This window comes from Lissotriton helveticus, chromosome 2_2, assembly GCF_964261635.1.
Source record: "Lissotriton helveticus chromosome 2_2, aLisHel1.1, whole genome shotgun sequence".
NCBI lineage: Eukaryota > Metazoa > Chordata > Amphibia > Caudata > Salamandridae > Lissotriton > Lissotriton helveticus.
The window spans coordinates 473,362,820-473,389,949 of record NC_136060.1 but is presented as its reverse complement, the minus strand read 5'-3'; the positions used below and the strand labels follow the sequence as shown (position 1 = coordinate 473,389,949).

Sequence of the window (27,130 nt, the reverse complement as noted above, 5' to 3'; positions counted from 1 at the left end):
GTACAGACCTGTTTTTCTCAGAAATGGCTCACTGCTCCTCTAATTTTGTAGAGTGGAAGGCATACCTCTTTTTTTTTTTTTTTTTTTTTTTTTTTTTTTTTTTTTATAAGAGTATTATATAGCGCGAACTAGACCCAAGACATTGGGTATCCGAGCACTTTATTTGAGCACCAGTTACATTATAGATACACATTCATTTTTTGTTGTTAGGCACGGGGAGATTAAGTGATTTGCCCAGAATCACAGGATGTTAAGTCGTTGCCTAGACTCAAAACGGGTTCCCCAGCTTCGAGATCGACCGCTCTAGCAGTAAGGCTACATCCTCTCCCTCTTTATCTTTAAAGAGTTCTACATCACAATGCACTTACCACGCACATTGCAGCTTACTCTTCTACTACTTGCGAACTGTATGCTCGTGTTTGAACATATACAAAGCTCCACTGCCTTTTGGCTAGGTTTGTGCTATGGAAATACCATACACATACATTTATACTCTGGTAAGCACCACACTAGGGTGACTTTCCTGCCAAAGTCCATAAGGTAATAAATTTAGTTTGTCCAGCGTGTTGTGTAATGTTCAAATACGTCAAATCCCTGAATTACAATCTGAATTCCACTGGGCTGTAATCCCCCTCAAACTGGATTAAGACACCTCTCTTATGCTCTGTGAGCGAAGTCTGAAATACTTCTTCCCACCTACAGTAGTACCACCAGTATAACACTCCAATTAAAGATTTTACTGGGTATACATTCTCACAAATTTGTCCTTCCTATATACTATGTGTACACCTGAGGCAATTTACTTTAAGTGATTGCAGGGCTTGGTAGTTTTTTTCAACCCAGTCGCTTTTTTCAACCGGCTGTTGGATCCAGACAGGGGAATGCTGCACTTAAGTGCCCTCAATGATAGGGTGCTCTGAGACACTCATCTCAAGCTTAATTTTATAGACCGATTGAGGATGAGGGATTTCATTCTAGAATGTATTGTTTTACTTGACCTCTTAGATGCATTCAATACAATTTATCATAATGACCTGTCAGAAGCTGGCTCTTTATACAGTGGACCAAATTGAGGTACAGTGTGTAAAGAATCCAGGACGCTCATGTTGGTTGTCAGAGGAACAAATAACCCAAATACTCTCTTTTGTGGTAGTGTGGGCAAGAGGTGAGGTCCATCAGAGGGTAGTGCTAAGCACACACAAAGGCAGTAAGTGATACACACTCAATACAGAAATCCGAAACCAATTTATAAAAATAACACTTCACCAAGATAATCGGTCAGGTAAGTACTTTTTGAGTTGTGAATTTTTATGTGTTTCAAAATATGACACTTAATGCAATTTCTTCAGCAGTAATGTTATCCTATGGGGGGAAACATGTACTGCATTCGGGCACTTAACATAAACTTAGTCAGTTTCCCCACGAGCGTCGAGTGCAGCAGGCAGGGTTGGCACCAAGTTAGTCATGCTCCTCTTTTCTTGGGTCAGCAAACTTCTAATTCTAATTCCTCTTCTTCTTTTAGTTAGTTGAACCTGAAGTACTGGTTCCCTAAATACTCACAGGAGTGAGAGGTGGTATGGGCTACTTACCCCTGGGGTCACTACTCCCCCTATATGACCACTTCCTTTGGGGAGTGGGTATCGCCCTGTCCCAGAATTCCAAATTCCACCGCACACAAGATGGTGGGATTGCTAACTTTCGTGTTCACTTCAGGCTGTTCATCCTAAAGGTGTGCCCACAGCCTGGCAGTTCAACATTCCTCCTGCATAGCTAATTTTCCTACCTGTCCTAGTTCTAAATGGGCCCTGTGCCGGGGGGTGGCATTTCCCCTGTCTGGGAGAAGCCAGAGTTGCATACGGCAGATGGTGGAGGACTTTGAAGCCTCCTTCTTGATTGGCAGATTACTAGATATCCTGCGTGGAGGAGGTGACAGCACCTCCTGCCCCAGTGGGCTTTGTTTCGGACCTCAGAGAGTGTGGGCTCTCACCTCCAGAGGGTAAGAAACACAGATTGATGGCAGGCTGGACAGGACCAGTCAGCAAACACACTAGATGTCAGTAGGTTTTCAGGGGGTACCTCTAAGTTACCCTCTAGGTGCATCTATTAATAAATCCATCACTCAAATCCATGTGAGCTTATTAATATGAGGTGTTTGATCAGGGCTGGACTGGCTAGTGGGCATTTTGGAATGCTGCCGAGCTGGGGGCTGATTTCATTGATGGGGACCTGCGTGTGCTGAAAAACATTTGTTTTGCTCTGTTTATTTTGAAGCACACGCAGGTCCCCATCAACGAAATCAGACCCCACCACAGTGAAATCACCCCCCAGCTCGGCAGCAGGCCAAAACGCCCGGTAGCCAGTCCGGCCCTGTGTTTGATGCCAAACAGCATAGGTTTCAGTGAAGACATTAGGAGGCTGGTAAAGTCGTTTTGACTAGTGCTCAGTGCATACCTTAAGATGACTTCCCTGTTCACTTGTACCGGCAGTAACTGAACTGGCCAGCACAGGGGCATATCTACACATGCAAATATACCCGCATGTGTAATATAAGGCGCCCTGCCTTAAGGTTGTTAAGGGCTGCTGGAGGGGTGACTTGAAAATATTACATGAACTGTTTGGGAACATGGCACACAGGGTGTGTGCCATGTCGTGTTTTCACTTTTTTGAGCACCTTGTCAAGCACCCTGCGGTGGCAGTCAGAATGGGTTTGGTTCTTGGTCCCTTAGAGTGGCACAATATATGATGCAGCTCTTGGGGACCCTCTTTAGTTCCTTTGCCCTCGGTACCAGGGATGCCACTTACTAGGAAATTACAGAGGTGCTAAAGGCATTGCCAATTGGTGATCAATTGACCAGTAAATATGGTTTGGAGAAAAAACACATGGCACCAGGGACCTGGTCAGCAGGAATCCAGTGCGCTTCAGTCAACGTTGCATCAAATACCAGGTAAAAAGGGATGTACGTCATTACCACGCACACTTTTACAACGCGTTCCATTACAACGCAAGTCGTTACAACAACTTGCGTTGGGGGGGCGCAAATTAAAACATTTTAATTTACTATTCCAACACCAGCCCCCGTGGATAGTAGGGAAGGTGTTGGGATAGTAAATTAAATGATTTACTATGCTTGAGCGCCCCCCAGCGCAATTCATTGTAACAACTTTCGTTGTTATGACTGCGTCATAGTGGAACGGCGTTGTAATGGTTGCGTCGTAAACGTCGCATACCGGTAAAAAGTGTAGCGGATAACTGCAACAAAAACCCTGTTTCCTACGACTTGCGTTCCAGATTATGCACTACAATAATTAAAGGAACTTCTATGGCTTAGTTTAAATCATTTTTGCAAAAGAGACTAGTGGTTTTCTTTACACCCTTTCTCTCCTCACCTAAAGACCTGAAATGTGGCGTTCTTCAGGGGTGCATTCTACCCCTGCTTCTTTTAATATCAATGTACACCAGCTGGCCCATCTTCTTCTTGTAGAATACAAGCCCAACTAAAGAAAGTGAAGTACCTCTGGCCAAAAGCCTGGCCGTCACAAGAAAGTGCATGTCTGTTAATTATGTAAAACCTAATCACAAAAAAAGAATTGCTTTTAACTTCACCAGAAATCAAGGTTGATAATCTACAATGCCCCACTATTATGAGCCCACCTCCTTCCCCTTCTCGGTAACTTGAGTGTGTGTATATTCATGCTCATCTAGGACTTGCAGACCGAATTCCTGTTGTATTTTCAGTTACTTCAACCATTCTTACCACTGCTGCTGTCAATGCATTAATCCAGTCAAGGAAAACCGATGGCAATTTAATGTTACTTTGCACTCCCCATAAAAACAACGATAAGGCATATTTTGTGTTTGCAATTATTGCAGAACGTAGCAGTAGGTTTGCTTTCTGATCTGAAGAAACGAAACCTCCGTTGGCTGTATATGAGAGAACTATATTGAAAGCTTTAACTATTGCCCACAAAACCATCTACACCAACACCCCTGTCTTCATGACAGAAAGATTTTTCTTTCAACACCCTACCAGAAACCTACAAGCTAGTCAACATTTCTTTTAATGAGTATGTACAGTACATACTTCAACCTATAGAAATTAGTTATTTTCAGTAGGGGTAGCCAAACTATGGATGCTCTCCATTTTCATCTCCGGAAACTATCTTCTCTACAAAACACCTCTACAAACACACCTGATAAAAACAATATGCCATCTCCAGCAACTTCACCACTAACAATAGTTCCAAGAAACCTCTGAACAGTGAACTTGAGGAATAACGTAAACCAATATTATTTGCAAATGTGGGCTATCCATAAGGGGAATTGCTGTGGTTTTGTGTAAAACTGCCATGCAATGTTAAATGATGTGTCACAAATCGCTGATGTAAATGATCATCATAACCATGGCAAAGCACTGTATACTATGCATATGTAAATCCTTGTCAGCAATGGCTGCAAGAAATGACAACTGCTAGACGTGAGATCTATACACACAATATATATTTCTACTACCACATATATATGAATATATCTACAAGCACATACACACACACACACACTTCAATAGATAAAAATATATATATTATATATGTATTCACGCCAATCAAGCGCAGTACATCGCTTAGGCTGCACGCACACTGTAGGAGAGTAGGGTCTGCAATCCTATGATCACCCAGATTTTTGCTTTTTGCTTCACTGGTTTACGACTTTCCCTGGCTGTGGGCCTGCTAATCAGACCCACAGCCTAGCTGTTCTCTCTAATCCAAATTGTACCCAGGTACTGAATTGGCACTGGGCCCTTTCAAGTCCCTGTACCCAGGGCTGAGGTGCACCCAGAGGTCTCCCAGGGGCTGCAGCATGCATTATGCCACCCCTGGGCTGACTAACTAAATCAGACACAACTGGCTGCTTGACAGCTGGGGCAGAGTGGTGTACTCACCCTCTGTTGTAGATATAGTATTCCTATATCTAAACCTAAATGGACACACAGATCTCCTATCAGTCACTCCTATGGCAGGCCTTAACAATCCTGAAGGCAGAGTGCTTGGAATCGTGTGAGATGGTGCTCTGGCATGAGCTGAGCCTGTCTGCAGCTTTCGGGATCCATCCCTTAGCCGTTTCCATGATATCGCATACCATATACTCTTAAGTGCATTATAATCCTCGCGGTTATATGCCAACTCTGGTATCGCTTTATCAAAACATGTCGAGTAAGGTGTCATACGAATTGGAATACTAACCCCTCGCCAATTCTGGCGACGGGGTTAGCATTCCACCCTTCTAGAGGGACACGACATGTGTGTAACCTGTAACCCCGGTTAAAGTCAAACAGAGCCTTAGCTCCACAAAATGGATGCTGCCACCGAGACACAAGTCTGCCCTCCTGCTGCTGGGAGTCCTCCCAGAGCAGGAGGCAAGGACAAAGGGTTTCCTGCCAGGGGCGGTGCTAGCACCGTCCCAGACAGGATTTTGTGTATCCTAGGTAGGCAGGGCTTCAGAGGAAGGTGACTGCAAGTGGCACCCCGGTGCTCACTGTGCATAGGCCGGCTGAAACCAGTTCCAGGGGCACTCCAGCCCCTGGCCTGGGGAAAGCCCGCCAAAGGAGAGGGGTGTAACCACCCCCCTCCTAGTCCCACCCATAGGGCAGGACTTAGTCGCGTGCCAGCCCCTTTTTGCAGGATAAAGGTAGGACCAGGCCCCCTTCCAAATCAGATCATCTTTGGAATCAAGACACGACTTTCTACGAAAGGACATCAAGATTTCTTCTTCAAGATTCTCCCTTGTGACTAAGGAGTAGTCACCCTGCATCCGCAGGCACCATCTTAAGAACACTGCGGTCTGCTGCAAGTCCTTCCTCCGGAATCTGACTGCCCAGCTCGACGAGAACCGGCTTCCCTGGCACCTCTGACCTCTACCCACCTCTACAGCTAAGCTGAGAACCGTGGGTGCGACGAGACCTCGAGGGACCGGCCATCTTCAAGACTGCACGACTTCTTTCCAGCACGACCGCCGAGGGATCCTCTAGTGAGTGCTTTGGGGTCCGAGAAGCCCCGACCCTGAGCAGCCCCAGCACCGAAGTTCAGCCTCCCAGCATCTCCACGATCTGCGTGGGGCCCTTCTGCTTTTTGCTGCTCACCGCGTTGTTTGGCTACTAGCCCGCTGGCTTGTGGCCTTCTTAACGACGCCCGACGACATCACTGTTGCTGGTCTGGTTGCTCCAGACTGGCCCTTGCTCCCTTCCAAGAGAGGAGTACCCCGGACCCTCCTGGTCCATTCCAGACGCCATTTTAGGTCCACCGCGTGGGCTTGAATTTGCCAAGACTTGTTGCCCCAATCCTGGGTCCAGCGACGTCGAGAGCATCATCCATCGTGGGACAGCTCGTACCTCCATCCTGGTCGCCGACAACGCCTCCTGGTCCGTGAGACTACAGAGCCCAGCGTCGCCCACTCACCTAGTCGAGGTGACTACCACCCGGTGCCCTCCTGGTGCCACCTGACTACTGGCTAGTAGTCACGAACTTGGTCCCCTCTGCTTTCAGGTGTCATCTTTCTTCGATCCAGGCTTGGATCACCCGAACAATCTTCACTGGTCGCCTGCCAGCAACTCCTTTCCTTCAGGCTCCTGGTTCGTCAACAGAGAATCCCGACGTCTTTTCAGACCTATGCAGCTGCAGCCCCTGGGCTAGGTAACTTCGGCATTTCGGTGCCTCAGCATAGCCTCACTATCCAAGGGTCCAGATCCACTTTCGTTTTTGACCTACCTAGTCGGGTTCGCCCGAGAACACTAACTTTGTGAATATTAGCTTCCATAGGCTTTTTCCCGCCTTACGCGTGAGAGTTCCCACTCTGCACGTGGCGTCCCTAGGCCTCCTGCTCCTAACCTGAGTGTTCAGTATTGTAGGCCTAGCATTCCTAAAGCCTCTGAGAGTTGTTACTTACCTGCTCGTATTTCGCATTCCACTTTTGTAATATATGGTTTTTCGTGCCCCTCGGGCATTTGTGTAAATTGTGCGACTTAAAGTATTTTCTTAAGAGTTTTGTATTGTGCTTAGCTCCCTGACTCATAAAGAGTTCAGGGTAGACTTGTTAGAAATAAATATACATTTATTTTCATAACAACTTGTGTGGTGTCCTTTCACTGGGTGTTCAAGGGGTAATGTGATGGTAAAACAGCTGGCTTAACACGCCCTCTAGAGTCTTAGCCTTAGACTGCTCGTATCCATGCTACTAGGATAGCTGGTCTATAAGGTTGACTTACAACCAATCATCAATAAGGGTTGTTTGGACTGATACATAGTGATCACTAGAATAGTGAGCACTACATATCAGGCCAACTTCTCACACACACCATACAGGAATTAATGACACTCAAAATAATTTATTTCATCTCCAATCATCCAAACAACCAACAAGCAGGCTCAACGCGTTTCAACAGGGATGCCCTGACCACAACTAACTCCGCTCCAAAATCAAATATTGACTAACCAAAGTTTAACCAAAGTTTAAAGTAATTGACTTTTGGTCTGGGTAGTACAGATTTAAACTGTTTTCCTTCATTTAATAATGTCTATTACCTCTATTTGAAAAAAATGGAGATTTTAGAAAATCAACATGTATTTTCAGAGGATTAGCCAAGTCACCACTTAGTTCAATGTAAAAAATCTAGAGGCTTGGGAGAAAAGCGGTAGAATTTTGCTGTAGGAAATTCTAGCACCAACAAACTCTTGAACGTATGAGCACTTTAAAAGTTCCATTAAACCTAAAATAAGACTAGAAATGTTACAATTAATTATTTTCCACCCAGCCATGGTGATTATTTTTAAAGTTTACGTTTTCTGCAAACATGAAAACATTATTGAACTATAAAACAAATGTGACCCATGAGGCCACCCTAAAGAAATACTTACCAGGTCTCTCACAGATGCTACCATTTATTTGCTGGATGCAAACAGCTGCTTTCAGTCCCATTGTTGCAGGCTCAGCTAAGTACCCACAAAATCCGGCATCACTAGGTTCACCTGGCAGCCACTGGAGCGAGGTATTTGTAAATGGTGACATATCTTCCCAACACCAATAAGACACGTTAATCTTTCTTAGTCCAACCCAAGGAGTCAAAATTGTTTTAGGCTATAAACCAAAAAGAAAAAATGGCATCATTACAAAATCAAAAGTGAAATATCAAACACTGGAAGTTGAAATGAGGTGAACCAGGAGCATGCCTTTATTACGTATACCATGAAAAAGTCAGACAGTCATCAATAAATCGAATATTTTACCTTGAAGTTAACCCTTTTTAAAATATAACATCCACCAGCTTGATGTTTCACTTGAGAAACATTACAACCTTTATTGTAGTGCACTATTTATTATTGGTTTAGACATTGATCAACTTGCTGTGAGACAACAGTTGTGCGTAGCCAGCAGAGACCGAACACGAGACTATTCAAAGTAGGGGTGGGTGTAACTGCTGTAGCATAATTACGTGACCCCCAGCAAAATTAAGCAATATTATATGGCATTTCACAAGGAGCATAACCCAGAATTTAGCACTATTTTTCAAAATGGAACACAGGATGCACTTTGTGCTAAGCAAGTAGCTCTAAATGTAACCGAACACTAACAGCAGCAGCCAGCAATCGCTCGCACTCACCAAGTTTGTTGTTCCTGTGCTCATGTGGTAGGATTTTTGTGGCAAATTACTCATAATTCCGGAAATGGGCATGATCTCATAATTTTCTGGGTTTTTTTATCAAAAGAGCAAGCATAATTACAAAAATTACTCAGGTGTAGTTCAAATTTCGGCCAGATATAATTCAAAGTTGGATCCCAGGCATGCAGGAATATGACAGAATATCGCCAAATCACTGAGCCACAGGAATACCGTATCAGAAACCGCCACGAACAACGTAGTGGAGAGTCACCGGACTATCATAGCATAAGCAGTGTATCAGAGTCACTAAAAATCGTCATAACTTAGGAACAACCAGTAACAAGCAACAGAAAAAGAGACCATCAAAGAAAACAATATTCTCTAGATTTCCAGGACTTATGTAAAATAAATATATGCAAAAAGTTTCAGTGAAAATTCTTTCCATAGGCTGCCTGATTCTGCCTTCCTTTCTTTCTCATTTGCTGTGGAATCGAACCCCTCCCCTACCACAGCGTTTTTGGTCATGACCTGAAACGTCAACGACCTGCTGACCGTATCAAGAGGACAACTGCCCTTCGGTACAACAAGAGGGGCACACCTGCTGTGCTCAAGTTTCAAAAGACATTTACAGGTCTCAAGACGTCCCTCCCTTGCACGTTCCAGTTACGTCAGTGTCTTCAACGCAAGATTCATTCGAGGCTCTAGAAGGTGGTCATACTCTTATGCAGGAATTTTCCTTTTCTGGTTCTGGCAACTATATCCGATTTCTTTGGAAGATATGTTGGAATAGAAGGCCTGTTTTAAGAGAAGCTTTAAAACTTTCTCAGAGTTGACACAAAACCTCACATGCCCAAACCTCTCCTGGCTGCAATCAAAATGGTTATATTGAACCTCCCACAAGGCATCACTATTATAGGAGGAGACTTTAAAGCCTCTCTTAACCCATGTATAGATTCAACAGGTGTTCCCATCTCTGGCTGGATGGAGGGAGGGATCCAAATTGCTAACGAACTAGATGGCCTCACTGGGGCGGTGTGATGCCTGGAGAGTTTGCCACTCGCAAGCTAGAGAAAACAAACATACTTTGGAAGCGCATAAATTGCTGTGCCATATAGATCTACTTCTTGCCTAGGACATTCCCCACACGATGACAGCGGGAATCCTCTCAATAGGTATCTTGGATCATTCACTATTCATCGCCCAAATAGAAGCCCACCGTAGACTGCCGGCCTATATGGCACATCAACGCGTGGTGCCGTACAAAAGATTTATCTCACTACTAGACAATATAGCTCCAATCTTAATGTTACAGAGATAATGGCTTCATCTCCTCTATGAGCACACTTTGGGCAGCTGGCAAAGTCACCAGATGTGTGTGGCAGGGGCCTAAAGGCCTATATTAGGCATACATAACAAGACAAAATGTCATTTAGTTGAACTTGAAGCCCGGACCCTGAAAAAAGGAGGGTCAATGTTTCGTAGAGGTGTGGCTTACCCTTCATTTTCAACTTAAACTTGATAAAGCCTCACTACAACAGACCTCCCTGGGCGAGGCCCATCATTGTCTTGACTAGAAGGGTCTATGAACACTGCGCTAACACTGGAAATCCACTATACTGGTTGTCTACCAGAGAGATGTCCTCCTAGATAATTCCAGAGATTTCGGGGCCACAGTGGCCAGGGGTGATGTAAATAAGTGGAAATTGCCACAGTATTTACCGACTATCACACAAATAATGCTCAACAATGCTCCCTACATGAAAAGACCGAGTATATCTGTACAGAAATCCTGGTCCCTTCGTTACAGCATCCCAAAAGAAAGAACAAAATTTGACCCTCACAGAAGGAGATAGAAGAAGCATTACATAATATGAATTCAGAAAAGACACCGAGACCACATGTGTTCCCTCTTGAATACTACTGCAAATTCCACAAAATTCCGACTCTCCCGACTATTTGACCTGTACACAGATGGCAAAACGGCATTTTCCCTCCAGAATTCGATTGAGGCACTTCTGTGGTCATTCACGGGCCCGGTCAACCTGTAAACCAGTGCACCTGCAGCAGACCTCTCTCTGGTTAATACAGGGGTTCAAATCTTCACTAAAGCCCTAGCAAATAGATTCCTGAATACTCTAACACACCCACCATTGCATACGTCGAGTACATCTGACACTTCAGCAAATTACAGACCCTTGTGCTCTCTTGCTTGTTAAATTGAGAAGGTGTTTAACTCTGTGGATTGGTTGTTCTTAGACAGGGTCTTTGAACGTATTTGAATTGGGCCACAGTTTAGGAGGTATGCTAAAATACTTTATTCCAAACCTTATACACAGGTACAAATAAACACTGAACCCCTTTTTTAATCTGCAGAGGGACAAGTCAGGGCTGCAGCCTTCCCCGCTCCCCTACACTCTTGCTATAGAACTTGTAGCAGTTTGCTTCTGTGCGATGCTCAAATATGGGGATGGCTAGGAGGAGATGGAGCAGAGGCAGAATAGCACTATATGTTGATGAAGTGTTGCTTTTCCTGGCCAACCCTAACTTATCAGGACCTTACCGTCTACAAAAGTCTCAACCATTAGGAAGAGGCTTTTGGGCTCCTAGTGTACTGGAATAAGTCCCTCCTTGTCTCACTTAAGGGAGATAATGAAACCATAACTTAGCAGAACTGTCTTCTAAAAAAGCATTTGAGGTTCCAAATACCTTTGCATTTAAATTGTACAGGAACAAGGCTTTAGGTTGAACCTTAGCCTTTCCCCACCTAACTAAAATGAAATAAAATCTTCAGAGATGGTCCAAGCTTCTGCTGTGTATGCTTCGCAGTCTAGTCCTACTCAAAGTGCTACTTACCAGTATGCATCTGTTCTTGGCATATAGAGCTGCAGAGTTGTACACTATGCATAGATCGCCACCTAGTGTTGGGCCCGGATGTTTGCAGTTTGTTGTTGTCCTGAAAAGTTTTATGGAAGTCACAAGATAGGCGACTCCTCCTTAGGACCACATTGCGCATGGGCATCGGCTCCATCCCCAGATTGTTTTTCGCCATTAGGGAAATGATGGAGCTTTGCAAGTACAGGAAGGATGCCCTTGTAATTTGTATCTAATTAAGATAATACTGGAACAGACAAGGGTAGCCGGGGAGGAGGGTGGGCGTGTACAACTCTGCAGCTCTACATGCCAAGAACAGATGCATACTGGTAAGTAGCATTTTCCGTTCAAGGCATATGAGCTGCAGATTGTACACTATGCATAGATTATATAGCAGTACCCACTCTTAGCGGCGACCACCCCTATCCGTTGCAGTAGTTTGGAATTATGTTTTGAGAACAGCCTGGCCCACATTAGCTTGTTGTTTTGTTTGCACATCTACACAATAGTGTTTTGTGAATGTGTGCAGTGTAGCCCAGTACTGCTCTGCAGATGTCGTCTAGGGGAATGTTCCCTAAAAATGCCATTGAAGGCCCTATCTTTCTGGTAGAGTGGGCTTTAGGAGGAACAGATAGCGTACGTTTAGCTTTGTGGTAGCAAATCTGTATGCATTTGACAATCCATCTAGCTATTCCAGATTTTGAAATGGGATTGCCCTTGTGTGGTGGTGAGAAAGACACAATAAGTTCTTTTGTCTTACGAAAGGGTTGTGTTCTTTCTATGTAGCATAGCAACGCTCTTTTGACATCTAAAGTGTGAAGAGCTCTTTCTGCTACCGACTGTGGTTGCGAGAAGAAAACGGGCAGTTCCACAGATTGATTGAGATGGAATGGAGAAATGACTTTAGGCAGGAATTTTGGATTGGTACGCAGAACAACCTTATTTTGATGCATTTGCAAAAAGGGTTCTTGAATGGTTAGTGCTTGTAGTTCACTAACTCTGCGCAGGGAGGTAATAGCTACTAGGAACGCAACCTTCCAGGTTAAAAATTGTAATTCACATTTGTGCAGGGGTTCGAAGGTAGGCCCCATTAGCCGTGTGAGAACGACGTTTAAATTCTATACAGGTGAAGGTGGTACTCTGGGAGGAATTATTCTTTTACGGCCTTCCATAAAAGCTTTAATGGCAGGCGCTCTGAACAGAGATAGATGTCTGCTTTGCAGATATGCTGCTATTGCAGCAAGATGTAGTCTAATAGACGGATAGGTTAAGTTACATCTTTGAAGATGCAGTAAGTAACCTATGATGTGTTGAATAGCCACATCTAAGGGATTAATGTCGTTGTTATGACAATACATTACAAATCGTTTCCACTTGGGTGCATAACATGCCCTAGTGGTAGGACGTCTAGTTTCTTTAATGACATTCATGCAGTCTGGAGGAAGGTTCAGATATCCAAATTCTAGGACTTCAGGAGCCATATCGCAAGGTTGCGCTGAGCTGGGTCCGGGTGTCTGATCTCTCCACGGTTCTGTGTTAAGAGGTATGGAGACAGGTGCAGTTTTTGGTGTGGTACCACAGACAGTGGTAGCATTGTGGTGTACCCACGTTGGAGCAACAAGGATGAGGGTCAGAGAAAGCTGCTGTAGTTTGCGTACTACTAGTGGCATGAGTGGTAGAGGTGGAAAAGCGTACGCAAATCTGTTTCACCAATTCATCCATATCGCATTGCCTTTGGACAGTGGGTGTGGATATCTGGCAGCGAAGCTTGGGCATTTTGCGTTTTCGTGGGTGGCAATCCGGGCTATTTGAGGTTGTCCCCACATCTCAAAGAATAGCTGAAGAACTTGCGTATGAAGTTCCCACTCGTGGGTCTGTTGTGTTTGACGACTTAACAGATCCGCTATAGTATTTTGTACTCCTGGGACATGTTGGGCTAGAAGGAAAATGTTCTGAGGTATGGCCCACCTCCATATTTCTTGTGCTAGTAGAGATAGTTGCAGGGAGTGCGTGCCTCCTTGCTTCTGTATGTAATACATTGCTGTCATGTTGCCCGTGCGGACTAACACAGCTTTGTTTGCTACTTGCTTCTGAAAAGCTTTTAGTGCTAGTAATACTGCTAGTAACTCCAGATGATTGATGTGGAGTAACTTGTGTTGCGGTGTCCACCTGCTTTGCATGGTGTGTTGCAGTAGCTGGGCTCCCCAGCCGGAGAGCGATGCGTCCGCAGTCAAGATTATCTGGGGAACTGACTCTAGGAACGGTCGTCCCTTGGAAAGGTTTTTGGTGTTCCACCACTGCAGAGAGCGATGAGTTCGACCGTCTATCAACACTAGGTCGGTTAAGTGACCTTGAGCCTGGTTCCATTGACTTGATAAGCACTCTTGTAGCAGACGCATTTGAAGTCTTGCATGGGGTACTATGAAGATGCAAGGGGCCATCATCCCTATGAGTTGCATGAACACTCGTGCTGGGAGGGAGTGTTGTAGCTGAAACTTTGTTAGGAGAGTTTGCATGCTGGCTATCCTTGCTGGGGTGGGATAAGCTAGCGCTGTTGAGGTGTTTATTGTGGCACCTAGGTACTGTTGTACTTTGGATGGCTGTAGATGAGACTTGGTGTGGGTTATTGTGAACCCCAAGCCGTGGAGCAGGTGGATGGTGGTAGAAGTGTGTTTTACGAATTGATTGTGTGAGCTGGCCTTTATGAGCCAGTCGTCGAGGTACGGGGAGACATGGATGTGCTGTCTTCGTTGATGCGCTGCCACCACTGCCAAGCACTTGGTGAAGACCCTTGGTGCTGTTGTGACTCCGAATGGGAGTACTTTGAACTGGTAGTGCTGCCCGTCTATTACAAACCTGAGATACTTCTTGTGAGCTTTGTGAATGGGAATATGAAAGTATGCGTCCTTGAGGTCTAGAGTAGCCAGGAAGTCGTTTTGTGACGAGAGGAAGAACTTGCTGGAGTGTGACCATGTGAAAATGGTCTGACTATATGTATATGTTTAGCAGTCTGAGGTCTAAAATAGGCCTTCGAGAGCCGTCCTTCTTTGGGATTCGAAAATATAGAGAGTAAACCCCCTTGTTTTGCTCGTGCAGAGGAACTAGTTCTATTGCACTTTTTTCTAGCAGAGATACTACTTCTTGCTTTAACAGTGACAGATGTTCTTGTGAAATTGACGCTGTTTGGGTGGTATGTTTGGGGGGGGGGTAGATGTTAATTCTAGACAGTAACCTGAGTGAATCATTTGTTGCACCCACCTGTCTGATGTGATGTTGATCCATGCAGGCAGGAACTGTTGGAGTCTTCTCCCCACAGGAGTGGAATGTTGGGGGGAAGGGGAGGAAAGTCATTGGGATGGGATGGAGGCAGAGCGGGAGGAGGTGTTTTTGCCTCTGCCTTTGTTGTTGTTACCCCTGTAACCCCCTCTCTGGCTTGAGCCCGAGCCGCCTGAAGGCTTTGTGGTCTTCTTTGCCGGGCCCGAAGGCGGGGCGTTCGAAGCAGTCTCTCGGTGTGCACCCGAGCCCTAAGGCAAGGGTTTGACCGAAGCCTTTTTAGATGGTGTCGAGGAAGGGGTGGGGTCGACGGTCTTACTTATGACCCGTTGAGCTGGAGTGACCTCCTCCACGGAGGAGTCTTCGGCATCTGAGGATCCGATACTCTCTTCGGCGTGCTGGTGTTCTGGCACGTTGACGCCCTCATCGAAAATGTTGTCGGGAATCGGAGCGGACGAGCAAGCGAGCCATACTTCTTCGAGCTAGTCGGCCCCGGATCGTCTTCTTGGAGCGGATGAGGCACACGCCGAACAGTCTTTGGCCTCGTGCTCCGGTGAAAGGCACGGGTAGCACAGCTCATGTAGGTCGGTGTGGGGAAACTTTGACCCACATTGAGGACACTTCTTAAATGGCGTCCTTTCCATGAGCCAGAAAGTGAGGCCTAGGTAGGCCTTCGTCGACGACCGGAATCGAAAACTTCGAAATTAGTTGAGAATCTCGTGGTAGATCGCGATCGAGACAATACCGTCGAACTGGGTGAGGATTGCGCGCCGAAGGAAATTTGGTTCCAAACCGGAGCGCAGGAGATACATCCAAGCCCGATAGCGAAAAAAAACAATGGGGGGATGGAGCCGATGCCCATGCGCAATGTGGTCCTAAGAAGGAGTCATTTCTAACTTGAATGGACTGGACACTCAACCTCTGCGCACTGTTGCTATATGTGAAACTAGTCACAATCTCAATTTCTCTACAAAATAATACTATACACAAAATGTTTTGAAACTTGGTTTTATACCTTATCCATCTTATACAAAAACATATATTTTGTTTTCACTCTCCAAACATAGTTTTATTTGATTTTAATCATCAACTTTGAAAATCATTAACAAATTTCAATAATATCACACATTATATATGATGCAACATTTCATTTCATGAAGGTGTCACATGCTGATGATGCCCGATGCATTTCGAGTCCCAATGGACTCTTCCTCAGGGGCCTGAAACTAAATATATACATAGCATAAGTAAAACACCATATTATAGAAGCTTCACATAAATCCTCTAAAACATTCTAAATGTAGCAAGCAATATGAAAGTTCACTTTTTTCTGAAGGGGTGTCAAAAAAGTGTGAAAGTTCCACCACCATACCATGGTCTGTGAAAAACAACTCTTAAATGTACTCACTCTGCAAGCGAGAAATATGTACACCGTCTGTCAAAACGCAAAAAGTAACAGTAAATGGAGCTCCGATCAACTTCAAACTGAACTGGACACTTATACTCAAGAACGTCACTACATCTTACCTCGATATTTACTAGGTCTCAATCCGTCAGCCTCTGCCTCCAAACAACAATCTTCCGACACCTTAAAAGAACGGAACAAACTGTTCAGCCTCTCATCCTCCTCATAGACCCAAGTACACCCTGCCCCGTAACACCAGAATATTACCTTGAATTCGCCAAGTGGATGCTCACTTGTTATTTCGAATTTCTCAATAACTCCTCACATACTCCTCCGACATCTCCCGGTTTTTGATAAACTCCACCACTCCCAACTCTCGAATACTTCCGCTACCAACATAAAGAGCGGACTTCTCAACCTTCTCGCTAATTACTCGCGCCATCGTAACCTAGTGTAAAACCTGTGAATGCTATCTCTTGAAACAATCCCATAACTGATCAGGCAGGCTCTCTCAACACAGCGTGAATGTTCTAGCAAACAACTCGTCCATTGAAACAACACCATGAGATTGCCGCTCGAAACGTAAACGACGGGTTTCACTGTTTTCAAAAAAATCCTCTCGACTCTACAAGCGCCATCTTGGTGCAGTGTGGTTCAAAAAATGTGAGATTTCAATGAGTTCGAAACGGACCTCTAAAAAACAACAACGGCGACAATGATTAGTGCATAAATGGGAGAAAAAATGAGAGAAAAAATAATAAAAATAAAAATGGAAATGAATAAAGTGTGAAAAAATTATTATAAATCCAAAAGGGTTTTTCGTGACAATATTTACATTACAACAATACATCAGAAACTTTGAATGACAGTCAGAAACCTACAAATGCACTACACTATGGGTGCCCCCTCCTTATAATCACAGGAAACATGAATAATCAATTTTCTCATTGAGCCCTTTTGGCTCCTGGGTCCCTAATCTTTGTATCCAAAATATTTCTCTTTGAAGGAGGGATCTGGTCAGATCCACACCTTCTACTGGTTTAATTTTTTCCAGGACTGAAAACTGTATCTGGGAGATGTTGTTTGTTTTCCAGCCAAAGTTTTGCATGATTACTTTTGATGTTGGCATTCCTGATGGTACTCTTATGTTCGGATATTCGGATTTTCAATTTTCGTTCAGTTTTTCCGACAAAGTTTACCACAAGGGCATTTGATGTAATAAATCAGATTATTGGAATTACAATCACAATCATAGTATAATGACAAGGTTTGACCCGTATGTGGTTGATGTACATTTGCCCCAATGATGATAGTGACAATGAACACAATTCATACAACGTTTCATCCCTTTTTTAACTCGCTCTTGATTTGTCAATGGTGTGTTTAACAGTTCCTTCAAATTTTTTGATCTGGTGTACGCAAAAATAGGTCTTTGTGAAAAGATCCCTTCAAAGTCAGGTTCATGTTGTAAAAGTTCCCAATGTCGTGTAATTATATTTTTAATCTTCATGGAACTGGTGGAAAATTTAGAGCCATACATGCCTTTCTTGAACTTTCTTAGGTTTTTGTTTGAGAAGATTCTCTCGGTCATACACTTTGATCCGATATTTAGCTTTCTCCAGGACCCCTTGAGGGTAACCCCTTTCATTATATTTGCAATGGTGTAGATTTAAATGTCTCTCCAAATCCTCAGGGTCTGAACAAATCCTTTTAATCATCATGTATTGTGATATCGGTAAATTGTCTTTGCGATTTTGCGGATGAAAGCTCTGATACAAGAGTGAGATATTGTACAGTGAGGAATTGTTTCGTGGCATTTGAAATATAACCTAATTCATAGGCTTGATCCAATATTGTTTTTAATGTTGCTTCCAATTCATTGGTGGGACTTCCAAAGAACTTTTCATGACAACAACAAACTGCAAACATCCTGGCCCAACACTAGGTGGCGATCTATGCATAGTGTAGAATCTGCAGCTCATATGCCTCGAACATTAAGTTTTTCCCACTATTTCTCGATTCTCTGCAGAATATTCAGCTAAATGGTTGAAAACATTAAAACTACAATAAGCTCCTTTAAGTGGGCGGGACACCCTCCTCAAATAGTAGTATATGACTGAGGGATGTCAGCTATGTGTTTATACTTTTTTTGTATTTTTATTTTTTTATTTTATAGACTTTTATATAGCGCAAACTTGACCTGAATTGGGTATCAGAGCGCTTTACGTAGCACCAGTTGCATTACATGAGGACACATTAATTTTTGTTAGGCATGTGAGGAGACCCTTCGGGTGAGTAGTGCGCTATATAAATGCTTTGATTGATTGAGGACGTTCAGCTTCATTGCCGAGACTCGAACCCAGATCTCCAGATTCGATGCCGACTGCCCTAGTCGTTAGTCCAACTCTTCTCCCCATACTTCTGGGCATTACGCATTTTTGTAATCAATGACTAGCTTTTGTGGAGGAAAGGATGACCCAGTCTATAAGGCTGAATAGCCTTAATTGGTCCTTGATAATATTATGGTATTACGGGATTTATTTACGGCAGACCCACCCCACAAACACCTCGCAGAGATTACCCAAGTGGCACTCCTGAACTGGTGATCAGCATTGTGTTTAAATGGGCAGGACCACTGATTAATACAACATTCCACACTGTGACATAGAAGATGGTTGAAATATACATCTTAACTAACTGGGCTTAAGAAGTGGGACAACACTGGCATTACAAATCTAGGAGACGTTTGGCAGGGATCACACATGAGGAACGTCAGGAACACTTTGCTCTAAACAAAAGCCAATTTTACAAATATCTACAATTTGGATCACGTCCTCCCTGGCTACCAAATCGCTCTTTCAGAGCTCCCATATTATAACCTTTCTGAAAGCCAAAATCCTGATAGGACGATTGGGGAAGGGTGGGATATCCCAAATTCATCACACTTATTGTCAATGCTCCAGATACTCATAACTAAAACAGAAGAGCACGAGATGGAGTGGGTCCCTCAATAATGCAGACGAAGAAATGCTAGGATGGCCTGCCTGGGATCTGTATGTCAACTGATTCAAGTGAAATATCTCCACATAACATACTCTACATTCCCAACAGCAGGACATGCCCCACCTCGTTCTGTGGAATAGACGAAAAGCTGACCTATCCACGCCATCTGGAAAGCTTTAAAACTGTCATATATTGGGAGTCAACAGAGAGAGTAATAATCTAAATTCTGGAAAAAACAATGAAACCAACACTTGCAGTGGTCCTGCTGGGGAACCTGGATGAACTTTTTGGGACCCGTGGGGAATGTGCACTGATCGAAACCCATATCACTATTTCTACTCCTCCCCTCAGAAATAATACTCCCGACCTTTTCAAGCGCCCCTGGAGAAACTTAAATCTAGAGCATTTTCATCAGCTTTTGATGAAACACCATCCTCAACCCCCTATTGAAGTCTCTCTTGGCTACGATAGCTTTTGTGAGTGGTTAAATCACTCATTAGATACTCTTATACCGGCCAGGTGGAGTAAGACCAGATCAAGTCCCTCCAGTCCTTGGTACGGTGATTCCCTTAAATTGCTCAAATCCTCCTGCAAAAAAGCGGAACGTGCATGGCGCAAAACTTACGACGCTGACCTCAAGTCGGCCTATAGGGCCTGCACTAGAGTGTACCATCGGGCCATATGTTCAGCTAGGGGCATATGTTCAGCTAGGGCTGCCTTTTACTCTCAGGAGATAAAGAACAGTGCGAATCCTACCAAGGTGATCTTCAGGGTGTGTAAGGACCTTACAAGTAAAAAGAAGAACAATAGTTACTTACCTGTAATCTGTGGTTCTCCAGTATTGGTGTCTTTCATAGATTCACATGCCTGAATCATTCCCCGTCGTCGGAGTGGGAGTCCCACGGTATATAAAAAAGCAATAATATGCTATAATAACATTGGAAAAACCAGTAATTCCCAACCAGGAAGTAAAGTAGCCCAAGCTACAGTAGAAAAAACTTCCACACTCATGACTATCCTAGTCATTTTGTATAGTCTAAACTACAGCCAATCAGGCGACAGCACCCACCAGAATGTTCTCCCCAGAGGCTCAGGCTCTCAGATTTTCTCGCACAGGAGTGAAGCTAAAAACATCCTAGCCTAAAGAGCCTCAGAGGGGAGGTGGGCGGGTTGCATGTTAATCTATGAAAGACACCAATACTGGAGAACCACAGATTACAGGTAAGTAACTATTGTTCTTCTCCAGTATTAGGGTGTCTTTCATAGATTCACATGCCTGAATCAGAGTAGATAGCAGTACCGAAATAATGCTTGGAAGACGCTTTTTGTAACATAAGTTTGTACATAGCAGGTATATACATTCACATAATAAAATGCCAACATTCATATATGCATGAAAAAACTTGCAAGCACATGAGAATGCACCCAACTTAGGCATGGAATAAGCGTCTGGAAAGCAGTACAGAGGAGGAGGGAAAAACAGAGGCTCATCTTATCTGAAAAGCTTACGTAGAACCGCTTGACCCACTGACGTATCAGCCTCGCTGGCAGCATCTGAACAATAATGCCTGGTGAAAGTATGTCTGCTGGACAAAGTCGCTGCTCTGCAGATTTGCTGACGAGGAACTCCAGCGAAAAGAGCAGTCGAGGAAGAAACAGCTCTTGCAGAGTGAGCTCTTGGAATTGTCTGTAAAGGTCTTCCAGCTTGAAGATGGCAAAAGTCAATAGCTGCAGAAATCCATCTAGCTATGGTTTGTTTAGACACTGCTTGTCCTTGCCTTATCTTACCATAGGCAATAAACAGTTGATCAGATTTGCGAATGGCAGAGGTCATTTGCAAACAGAATTTTAAACATCTTCTGATGTCAAGGGTATGTAATGCCCTCTCCGCAGGGGATTGCGGATTAGGAAAAAACGTCTTTAAGATGACTGGTTAGTTCAGGTGGAAAAACGTAGGCACCTTAGGCATAAACCTTGGGTTTGTATTAGCACCGCAGAATTGGACGTGAATTGCCAGAAAGGTGAATAGACGGTGACAGCTTGAACATCACTGACTCTTCTAGATGAAATTAATGCTAGCAAAAGAGAAACGTTCCATGTTAGGATTATGAAATACACCCTGTGAATTGGCTCAAATGGGTGGCGCATGAGCTGCGCTAAAAATACATTAAAAATGCCATGATGGAGGCGGACGACGTACAGGAGGAAACATTCTGAATAGTCCCTTAAAGAACTGTTGTATTCTTTGAAGAGTAAAGAGAGATGGACCCATCCTGACGTTACCTTGAAATGGCTGCCAAAAAGACCTTAACAATGCATGAGATAAGCCTGATCTTGCCAAGTGCAAGAAAAAAGGTAATATCTGGTCCAGCGTTGCATGAAATGGGTGAACCCCAGCAGATTAACACCAATGCAGATTCTTTACCATTAAAGTCTGTATGTCTTTATTTTAGCAGGTGCTTTCGCGTAAGCCAGTACCTCCTTACAATCCGTCAAGATATTCAGATGAGCTAATTCAAGGTGCTCAGAACGCCAAGCTACAAATTTTTAGAGAAGCCGGATCCTGAAGGCACATCTGACCATTCTGAATGGAGAGGAGATTCGTATTGGTCGAAACTGTATTGGATCGCACTCCGAGAGGAGAAGAAGTTTGGTGGACCAGAATTGGCAAAGCCACCTGGGGGCGAAGAGAATCAAGCGACACGGCTCTTTCATCTTCCGGAGAACCCCTGGAACCAACAGTATCGGAGGAAAGGCGTAAGCATATATTTGAGACCAGTTTATCGAAAATGTCTTCCCTTGCGAGTCCCTGTGGGTAAGCCAGCTTGAAAAGAAACAGGCATTTGCTGTTCTTTTTGGTCGCAAAGCGGTCCAGATCGGGATGACCCCACTGCTGGAAGATTCGATCCGCTGTTGGCTGATGTAATTCCTATTCGTTATTGGACACCGTTGACCTGCTGATGGTGTCCGCCAGCACATTTGCAACTCACGGCACATGAACAGCCAAGAGATTGATCCTGTGTGGTATAGCCCAAGCCCATACCTCTTGGGCTTCATGAGATAGAAGAACCAACCTCGTTCTTCCCTGTATGCTTAAGTAATGCATACTTGAAGTATTGTCTGAGCGAACCAATACTGTGGCCCCTTGAATGATTGCACGAAAGGATTTGAGGGCTAAGAAGATGGCACCTAGCTCTAGCAGATTGATGTGCCAAGCCTTTTGTTGAGGGTTCCATTTCCCGCTGACTTTCAGCACTTGAAGACATGCTTCCCAACCCTCGAGGGATGAGTCTGTAGTGATTGTGTAATTTTGGCGCTTCTTGAAAGAGACGCACACACCTTCTACAAATTTCTTTCTTGGACCCACCAAACAAGAAAGGCCTCTTGCATCCGAGTGATTAGAATGAGATCTTCGATTGAACTGGAGACCTGCAACGACTTTTGTCTAGCTCCTCTAGCAATTTTCTCATGTGTAATCTGTAGAAGCACCACCAAGTAGGAGCTGCAGGCCCGTCGTTCGTGTGAGACAAACACCTTTGCTAGGTTTGTACGGATTGATGCTCCGAAAAACGTTCATATCGGAGCTAGTACTAGTTGGGACTTGTCATGATTTATTGAAAACCAGGTTTTGAAACAGTGACTGACAAGTCTGGGTGTGCTGGACTGCTTGTAAATAAGAGCGAGCCCCTATTATACAGTTGTCTCAGTAATGATGAATTTGTATGCCTTGCAGACGTAGATAGGGTGCCACTGGTGCCAGGATCTACGTAAAGACACGTGAAGCCGACCTAAGTCCAAAAGGTAGGGCTTTAATTGAAAATGTTTTGTATCTATTGTAAAGCGTAGCCACTTCCTGTGCTTAGGAAGAATTGGCACATCAAAATAGACCTCTTGGAGGTTGAATGTAGTTATAAAGTCGTTCTGGCATAAGAACCTTAGGACTTTGAGGTACAACATTGGTAAAGTTTGCGCAAAGATCTAAAATCATGCGCTACTTTCCTGATTTGCTTGTTGAGGAGGAACTGAGAGTAAACCCTAACGCTGTTGGAGATTCGGAACCACTCCGACGGTCCCTGTTTGTATCCATATAGACACTTGTGCAAACGACTCCCGTAGATGAGAAAGGTGGAGGTCCCTTTGGAGGTGTAGAAAAAAGGAAATTTGACAACTTCTAGAGCGTGCCCTTGGGCATGACGTTTAAAAACCCAACGGTCTTCTGTCACCTTTGACCAATTGGAATAAAAGTGAGATATTAGACCTCCGACGTTTTTGGAGGGAATAAAGGTGGGTTCAAGGTAATCCATTGTTTCTTAGAAGAGTTGCCTCGGCCGTACGATGAATTGTAGGAACTGTTGGTACTTTGCCCATGTGACTGTGTTTGATTTGAGTAACGCAGTTGGTTATGATTGTAGGAGCCAATACTGGATGGAACTCCCCTGAAAAAAGGACGTGGATCTACGTGCTTGGCACCACGAAAAGGCTGCGATTCTATATCCAGAGGGTGTGGGCAGTATCTGTGTGCTGGCCAGAAGGGATCCTCAATCAAAAGGCAAATGAAGTATTGAAGTTGGAACCTCCTTGCGAAAGACGTAGCATTGAAGCAAAAATGTCTTCGCCAGACTGCCCCTCTTGCGAGCTGTTGAAAACCTGTACACGCAATGTACGCTGCACAGTGTATTATTTCTGATGCACTACTCTCTCTCTCTCTCTCTCTCTCTCCCTCCTGCAGGATCTTCAAAGTGTGAGGCTTGGAGGATTCTGGAATACGTTCTACTAGAGCCAACATGTCAGAGCACATCTGGCGGCATACCTGCCCACTGGCTTGCAAGATAATCGCTGAGCCGCCTGAGTAATGACTGAGTCAGGGTAGGCTGAGAGACTAGAAAAGCAGGTGAATAGTGGCGAGCTTCACACGTCTTGTCAAGGCGTGGAAAAAACACTGGCACAGAGTCTGGCCCATGCATGACTTTAACACCTTCTTCCTAATAAAGTCTATGATAGGAAGTGAACGAACTTGCCTCTGTGGTTTCCCCAGGACGAGGGGAAAGGGGAAAACCGATTCGCCGCTCTCTTCATAAGGAGGGGAAAACCTCCAATATTCTCCAAGAAGAATAATGGCGGAAGTAAAAGGCCAGCACGCCATCACGTGGATGCAGCAGAAAGCTGCCGTCGACGAAATAGTCTACAAAAGCACTGTGCATAAAAGTCAATAGTGTGTGAAACCAACTATCAACGGGCTCAAACGTCGACGAATCCAACAGTTGACAGGGTCATCCGTTAACGAAGTCAACTGGCGTCGAAGCTGAATATTGACGAAGCTCACCGTCTACAGAGCTCACCGTCTACAGAGCTCACCGTCTACAGAGCTCACCGTCTACAGAGCTCACCGTCTACAGAGCTCACCGTCTACAGAGCTCACCGTCTACAGAGCTCACCGTCTACAGAGCTCACCGTCTACGGAGCTCACCGTCTACGGAGCCCACCGTCTACGGAGCCCACCGTCTACGGAGTCCACCGTCTACGGAGTTCAGAGTTCAGTCTACAGAGCCCACAGTCTACAGAGACTACAGTCTACGGAGCTCACCGTCTACGGAGCGCACAATTTACAGAGCCCACCGTCTACGGAGCCCACCGTCTACGGAGCTCTCACCGTCTACGGAGCTCTCACCGTCTACGGAGCTCTCACCGTCTACGGAGCTCTCACCGTCTACGGAGCTCTCACCGTCTACGGAGCTCTCACCGTCTACGGAGCTCTCACCGTCTACGGAGCTCTCACCGTCTACGGAGCTCTCACCGTCTACGGAGCTCTCACCGTCTACGGAGCTCTCACCGTCTACGGAGCTCTCACCGTCTACGGAGCTCTCACCGTCTACGGAGCTCTCACCGTCTACGGAGCTCTCACCGTCTACGGAGCTCTCACCGTCTACGGAGCTCTCACCGTGTACGGAGCTCTCACCGTGTACGGAGCTCTCACCGTGTACGGAGCTCTCACCGTGTACGGAGCTCTCACCGTGTACGGAGCTCTCACCGTGTACGGAGCTCACCGTCTACGGAGCTCACCGTCTACGGAGCTCACCGTCTACGGAGCTCACCGTCTACGGAGCTCACCGTCTACGGAGCTCACCGTCTACGGAGCTCACCGTCTACGGAGCTCACCGTCTACGGAGCTCACCGTCTACGGAGCTCACCGTCTACGGAGCTCACCGTCTATGGACGAGCCTACCGTCTACAGAGCTCACCGTCGACGAGCCTACCGTCGACGAGCCTACCGTCGACGAGCCTACCGTCGACGAGCCTACCGTCGACGAGCCTACCGTCGACGAGCCTACCGTCGACGAGCCTACCGTCGACGAGCCTACCGTCGACGAGCCTACCGTCGACGAGGCCACCGTCGACGAGGCCACCGTCGACGAGGCCACCGTCGACGAGGCCACCGTCGACGAGCCCACCGTCGACGAGCCTACCGTCGACGAGCCTACCGTCGACGAGCCTACCGTCGACGAGCCTACCGTCGACGAGCCTACCGTCGACGAGCCTACCGTCGACGAGCCTACCGTCGACGAGCCTACCGTCGACGAGCCTACCGTCGACGAGCCTACCGTCGACGAGGCCACCGTCGACGAGCCTACCGTCGACGAGCCTACCGTCGGCGAGCCTACCGTCGACGAGCCTACCGTCGACGAGCCTACCGTCGACGAGCCTACCGTCGACGAGCCTACCGTCGACGAGCCTACCGTCGACGAGCCTACCGTCGACGAGGCCACCGTCGACGAGACTACCGTCGACGAGGCTACCGTCGACGAGGCCAACTGTCAAAGACATTTACATCGACAAAACTCCCAGTGGTCGACGAGCCTGCAGTCGACAAGAGGGCACTGTCCTCACTGTCGTCGACGAAAGCCTGGAGGCGGCGTCATTGCAGAGCACCAGTGACTGCAGAGATTGTCCTCCGAGAGTAAATCGACCGTATCGTCGACAAGCTGGCACATTTTTACGTAGAAAAGTGCGCAGAGTGAGTCTAGACGCCTGAGAGTAAATCTCGTGGGCGTAGATGTGGGAGGCACAGACTCAAAGAAGGCCAGAGACCCCTTAATTGTGATGTTACTTCAGCTGGTGAAGTAGAGGAGAAGCATCTCTTAACATCTTAACGTGCAGGACAAAACAAAAAAATCCTCCCACATCAGAAGGGGGGTATAGTCTAAGCACAAGAACAACCCCTTCTCCTCCTACCATGTCAGAGACAGGCAGAGTGCTGGTCCATATACTCTTCATGAGGGTTCACAGGAAAAAGTCTCAGCTTTCCACAAGTCACGCAGGGCCTGAAGGTAGACTTCATGTAAGAAGACATTACAAAACTGTGATATATTGAAGAAAAAATTGAAGAAAAACTATGAAAATTGAAGAAAAACTGAGCAGAGCTCAGGGAGACTCCCTTCACACGACGTGCGGTAGAAAATCTGAGAGCCTGAGCCTCTGGGGAGAACATTCTGGTGGGTGCTGTCGCCTGATTGGCTGTAGTTTAGACTATACAAAATGACTAGGATAGTCATGAGTGTGGAAGTTTTTTCTACTGTAGCTTGGGCTACTTTACTTCCTGGTTGGGAATTACTGGTTTTTCCAATGTTATTATAGCATATTATTGCTTTTTTATATACCGTGGGACTCCCACTCCGACGACGGGGAATGATTCAGGCATGTGAATCTATGAAAGACACCCTAATACTGGAGAATAACACCTCTACCCTCGAAGCCTCCTTAGCTCACTGCGAGGATTTGGCCTCGTTTTTTGTTGAGAAGGTGGAGGCTATCTATAGGTCATTCTCTCAGTCTTGTATCAGGGAGAATATCATTGTACCAACTGTTATTACTCCATTGTTGATCATCCCCAGTCCCACCCTGGAGGAGTTCAAAGCCCTGACGGCGAAAGTCA

General features: G+C 45.4%; 1 protein-coding gene across 1 annotated transcript in view; it reads right to left on the bottom strand.

The window, feature by feature from the left end:
* The window catches only part of ATRN (attractin), an 800,866-nt gene that overhangs the window by 432,674 nt on the left and 341,062 nt on the right, over nucleotides 1-27,130 (bottom strand). Inside the window, exon 16 of the mRNA XM_078678722.1 lies at nucleotides 7,906-8,125. Coding sequence (XP_078534848.1) covers nucleotides 7,906-8,125 — 220 coding nt within the window. The remainder of the gene's footprint in view (nucleotides 1-7,905; nucleotides 8,126-27,130) is intronic.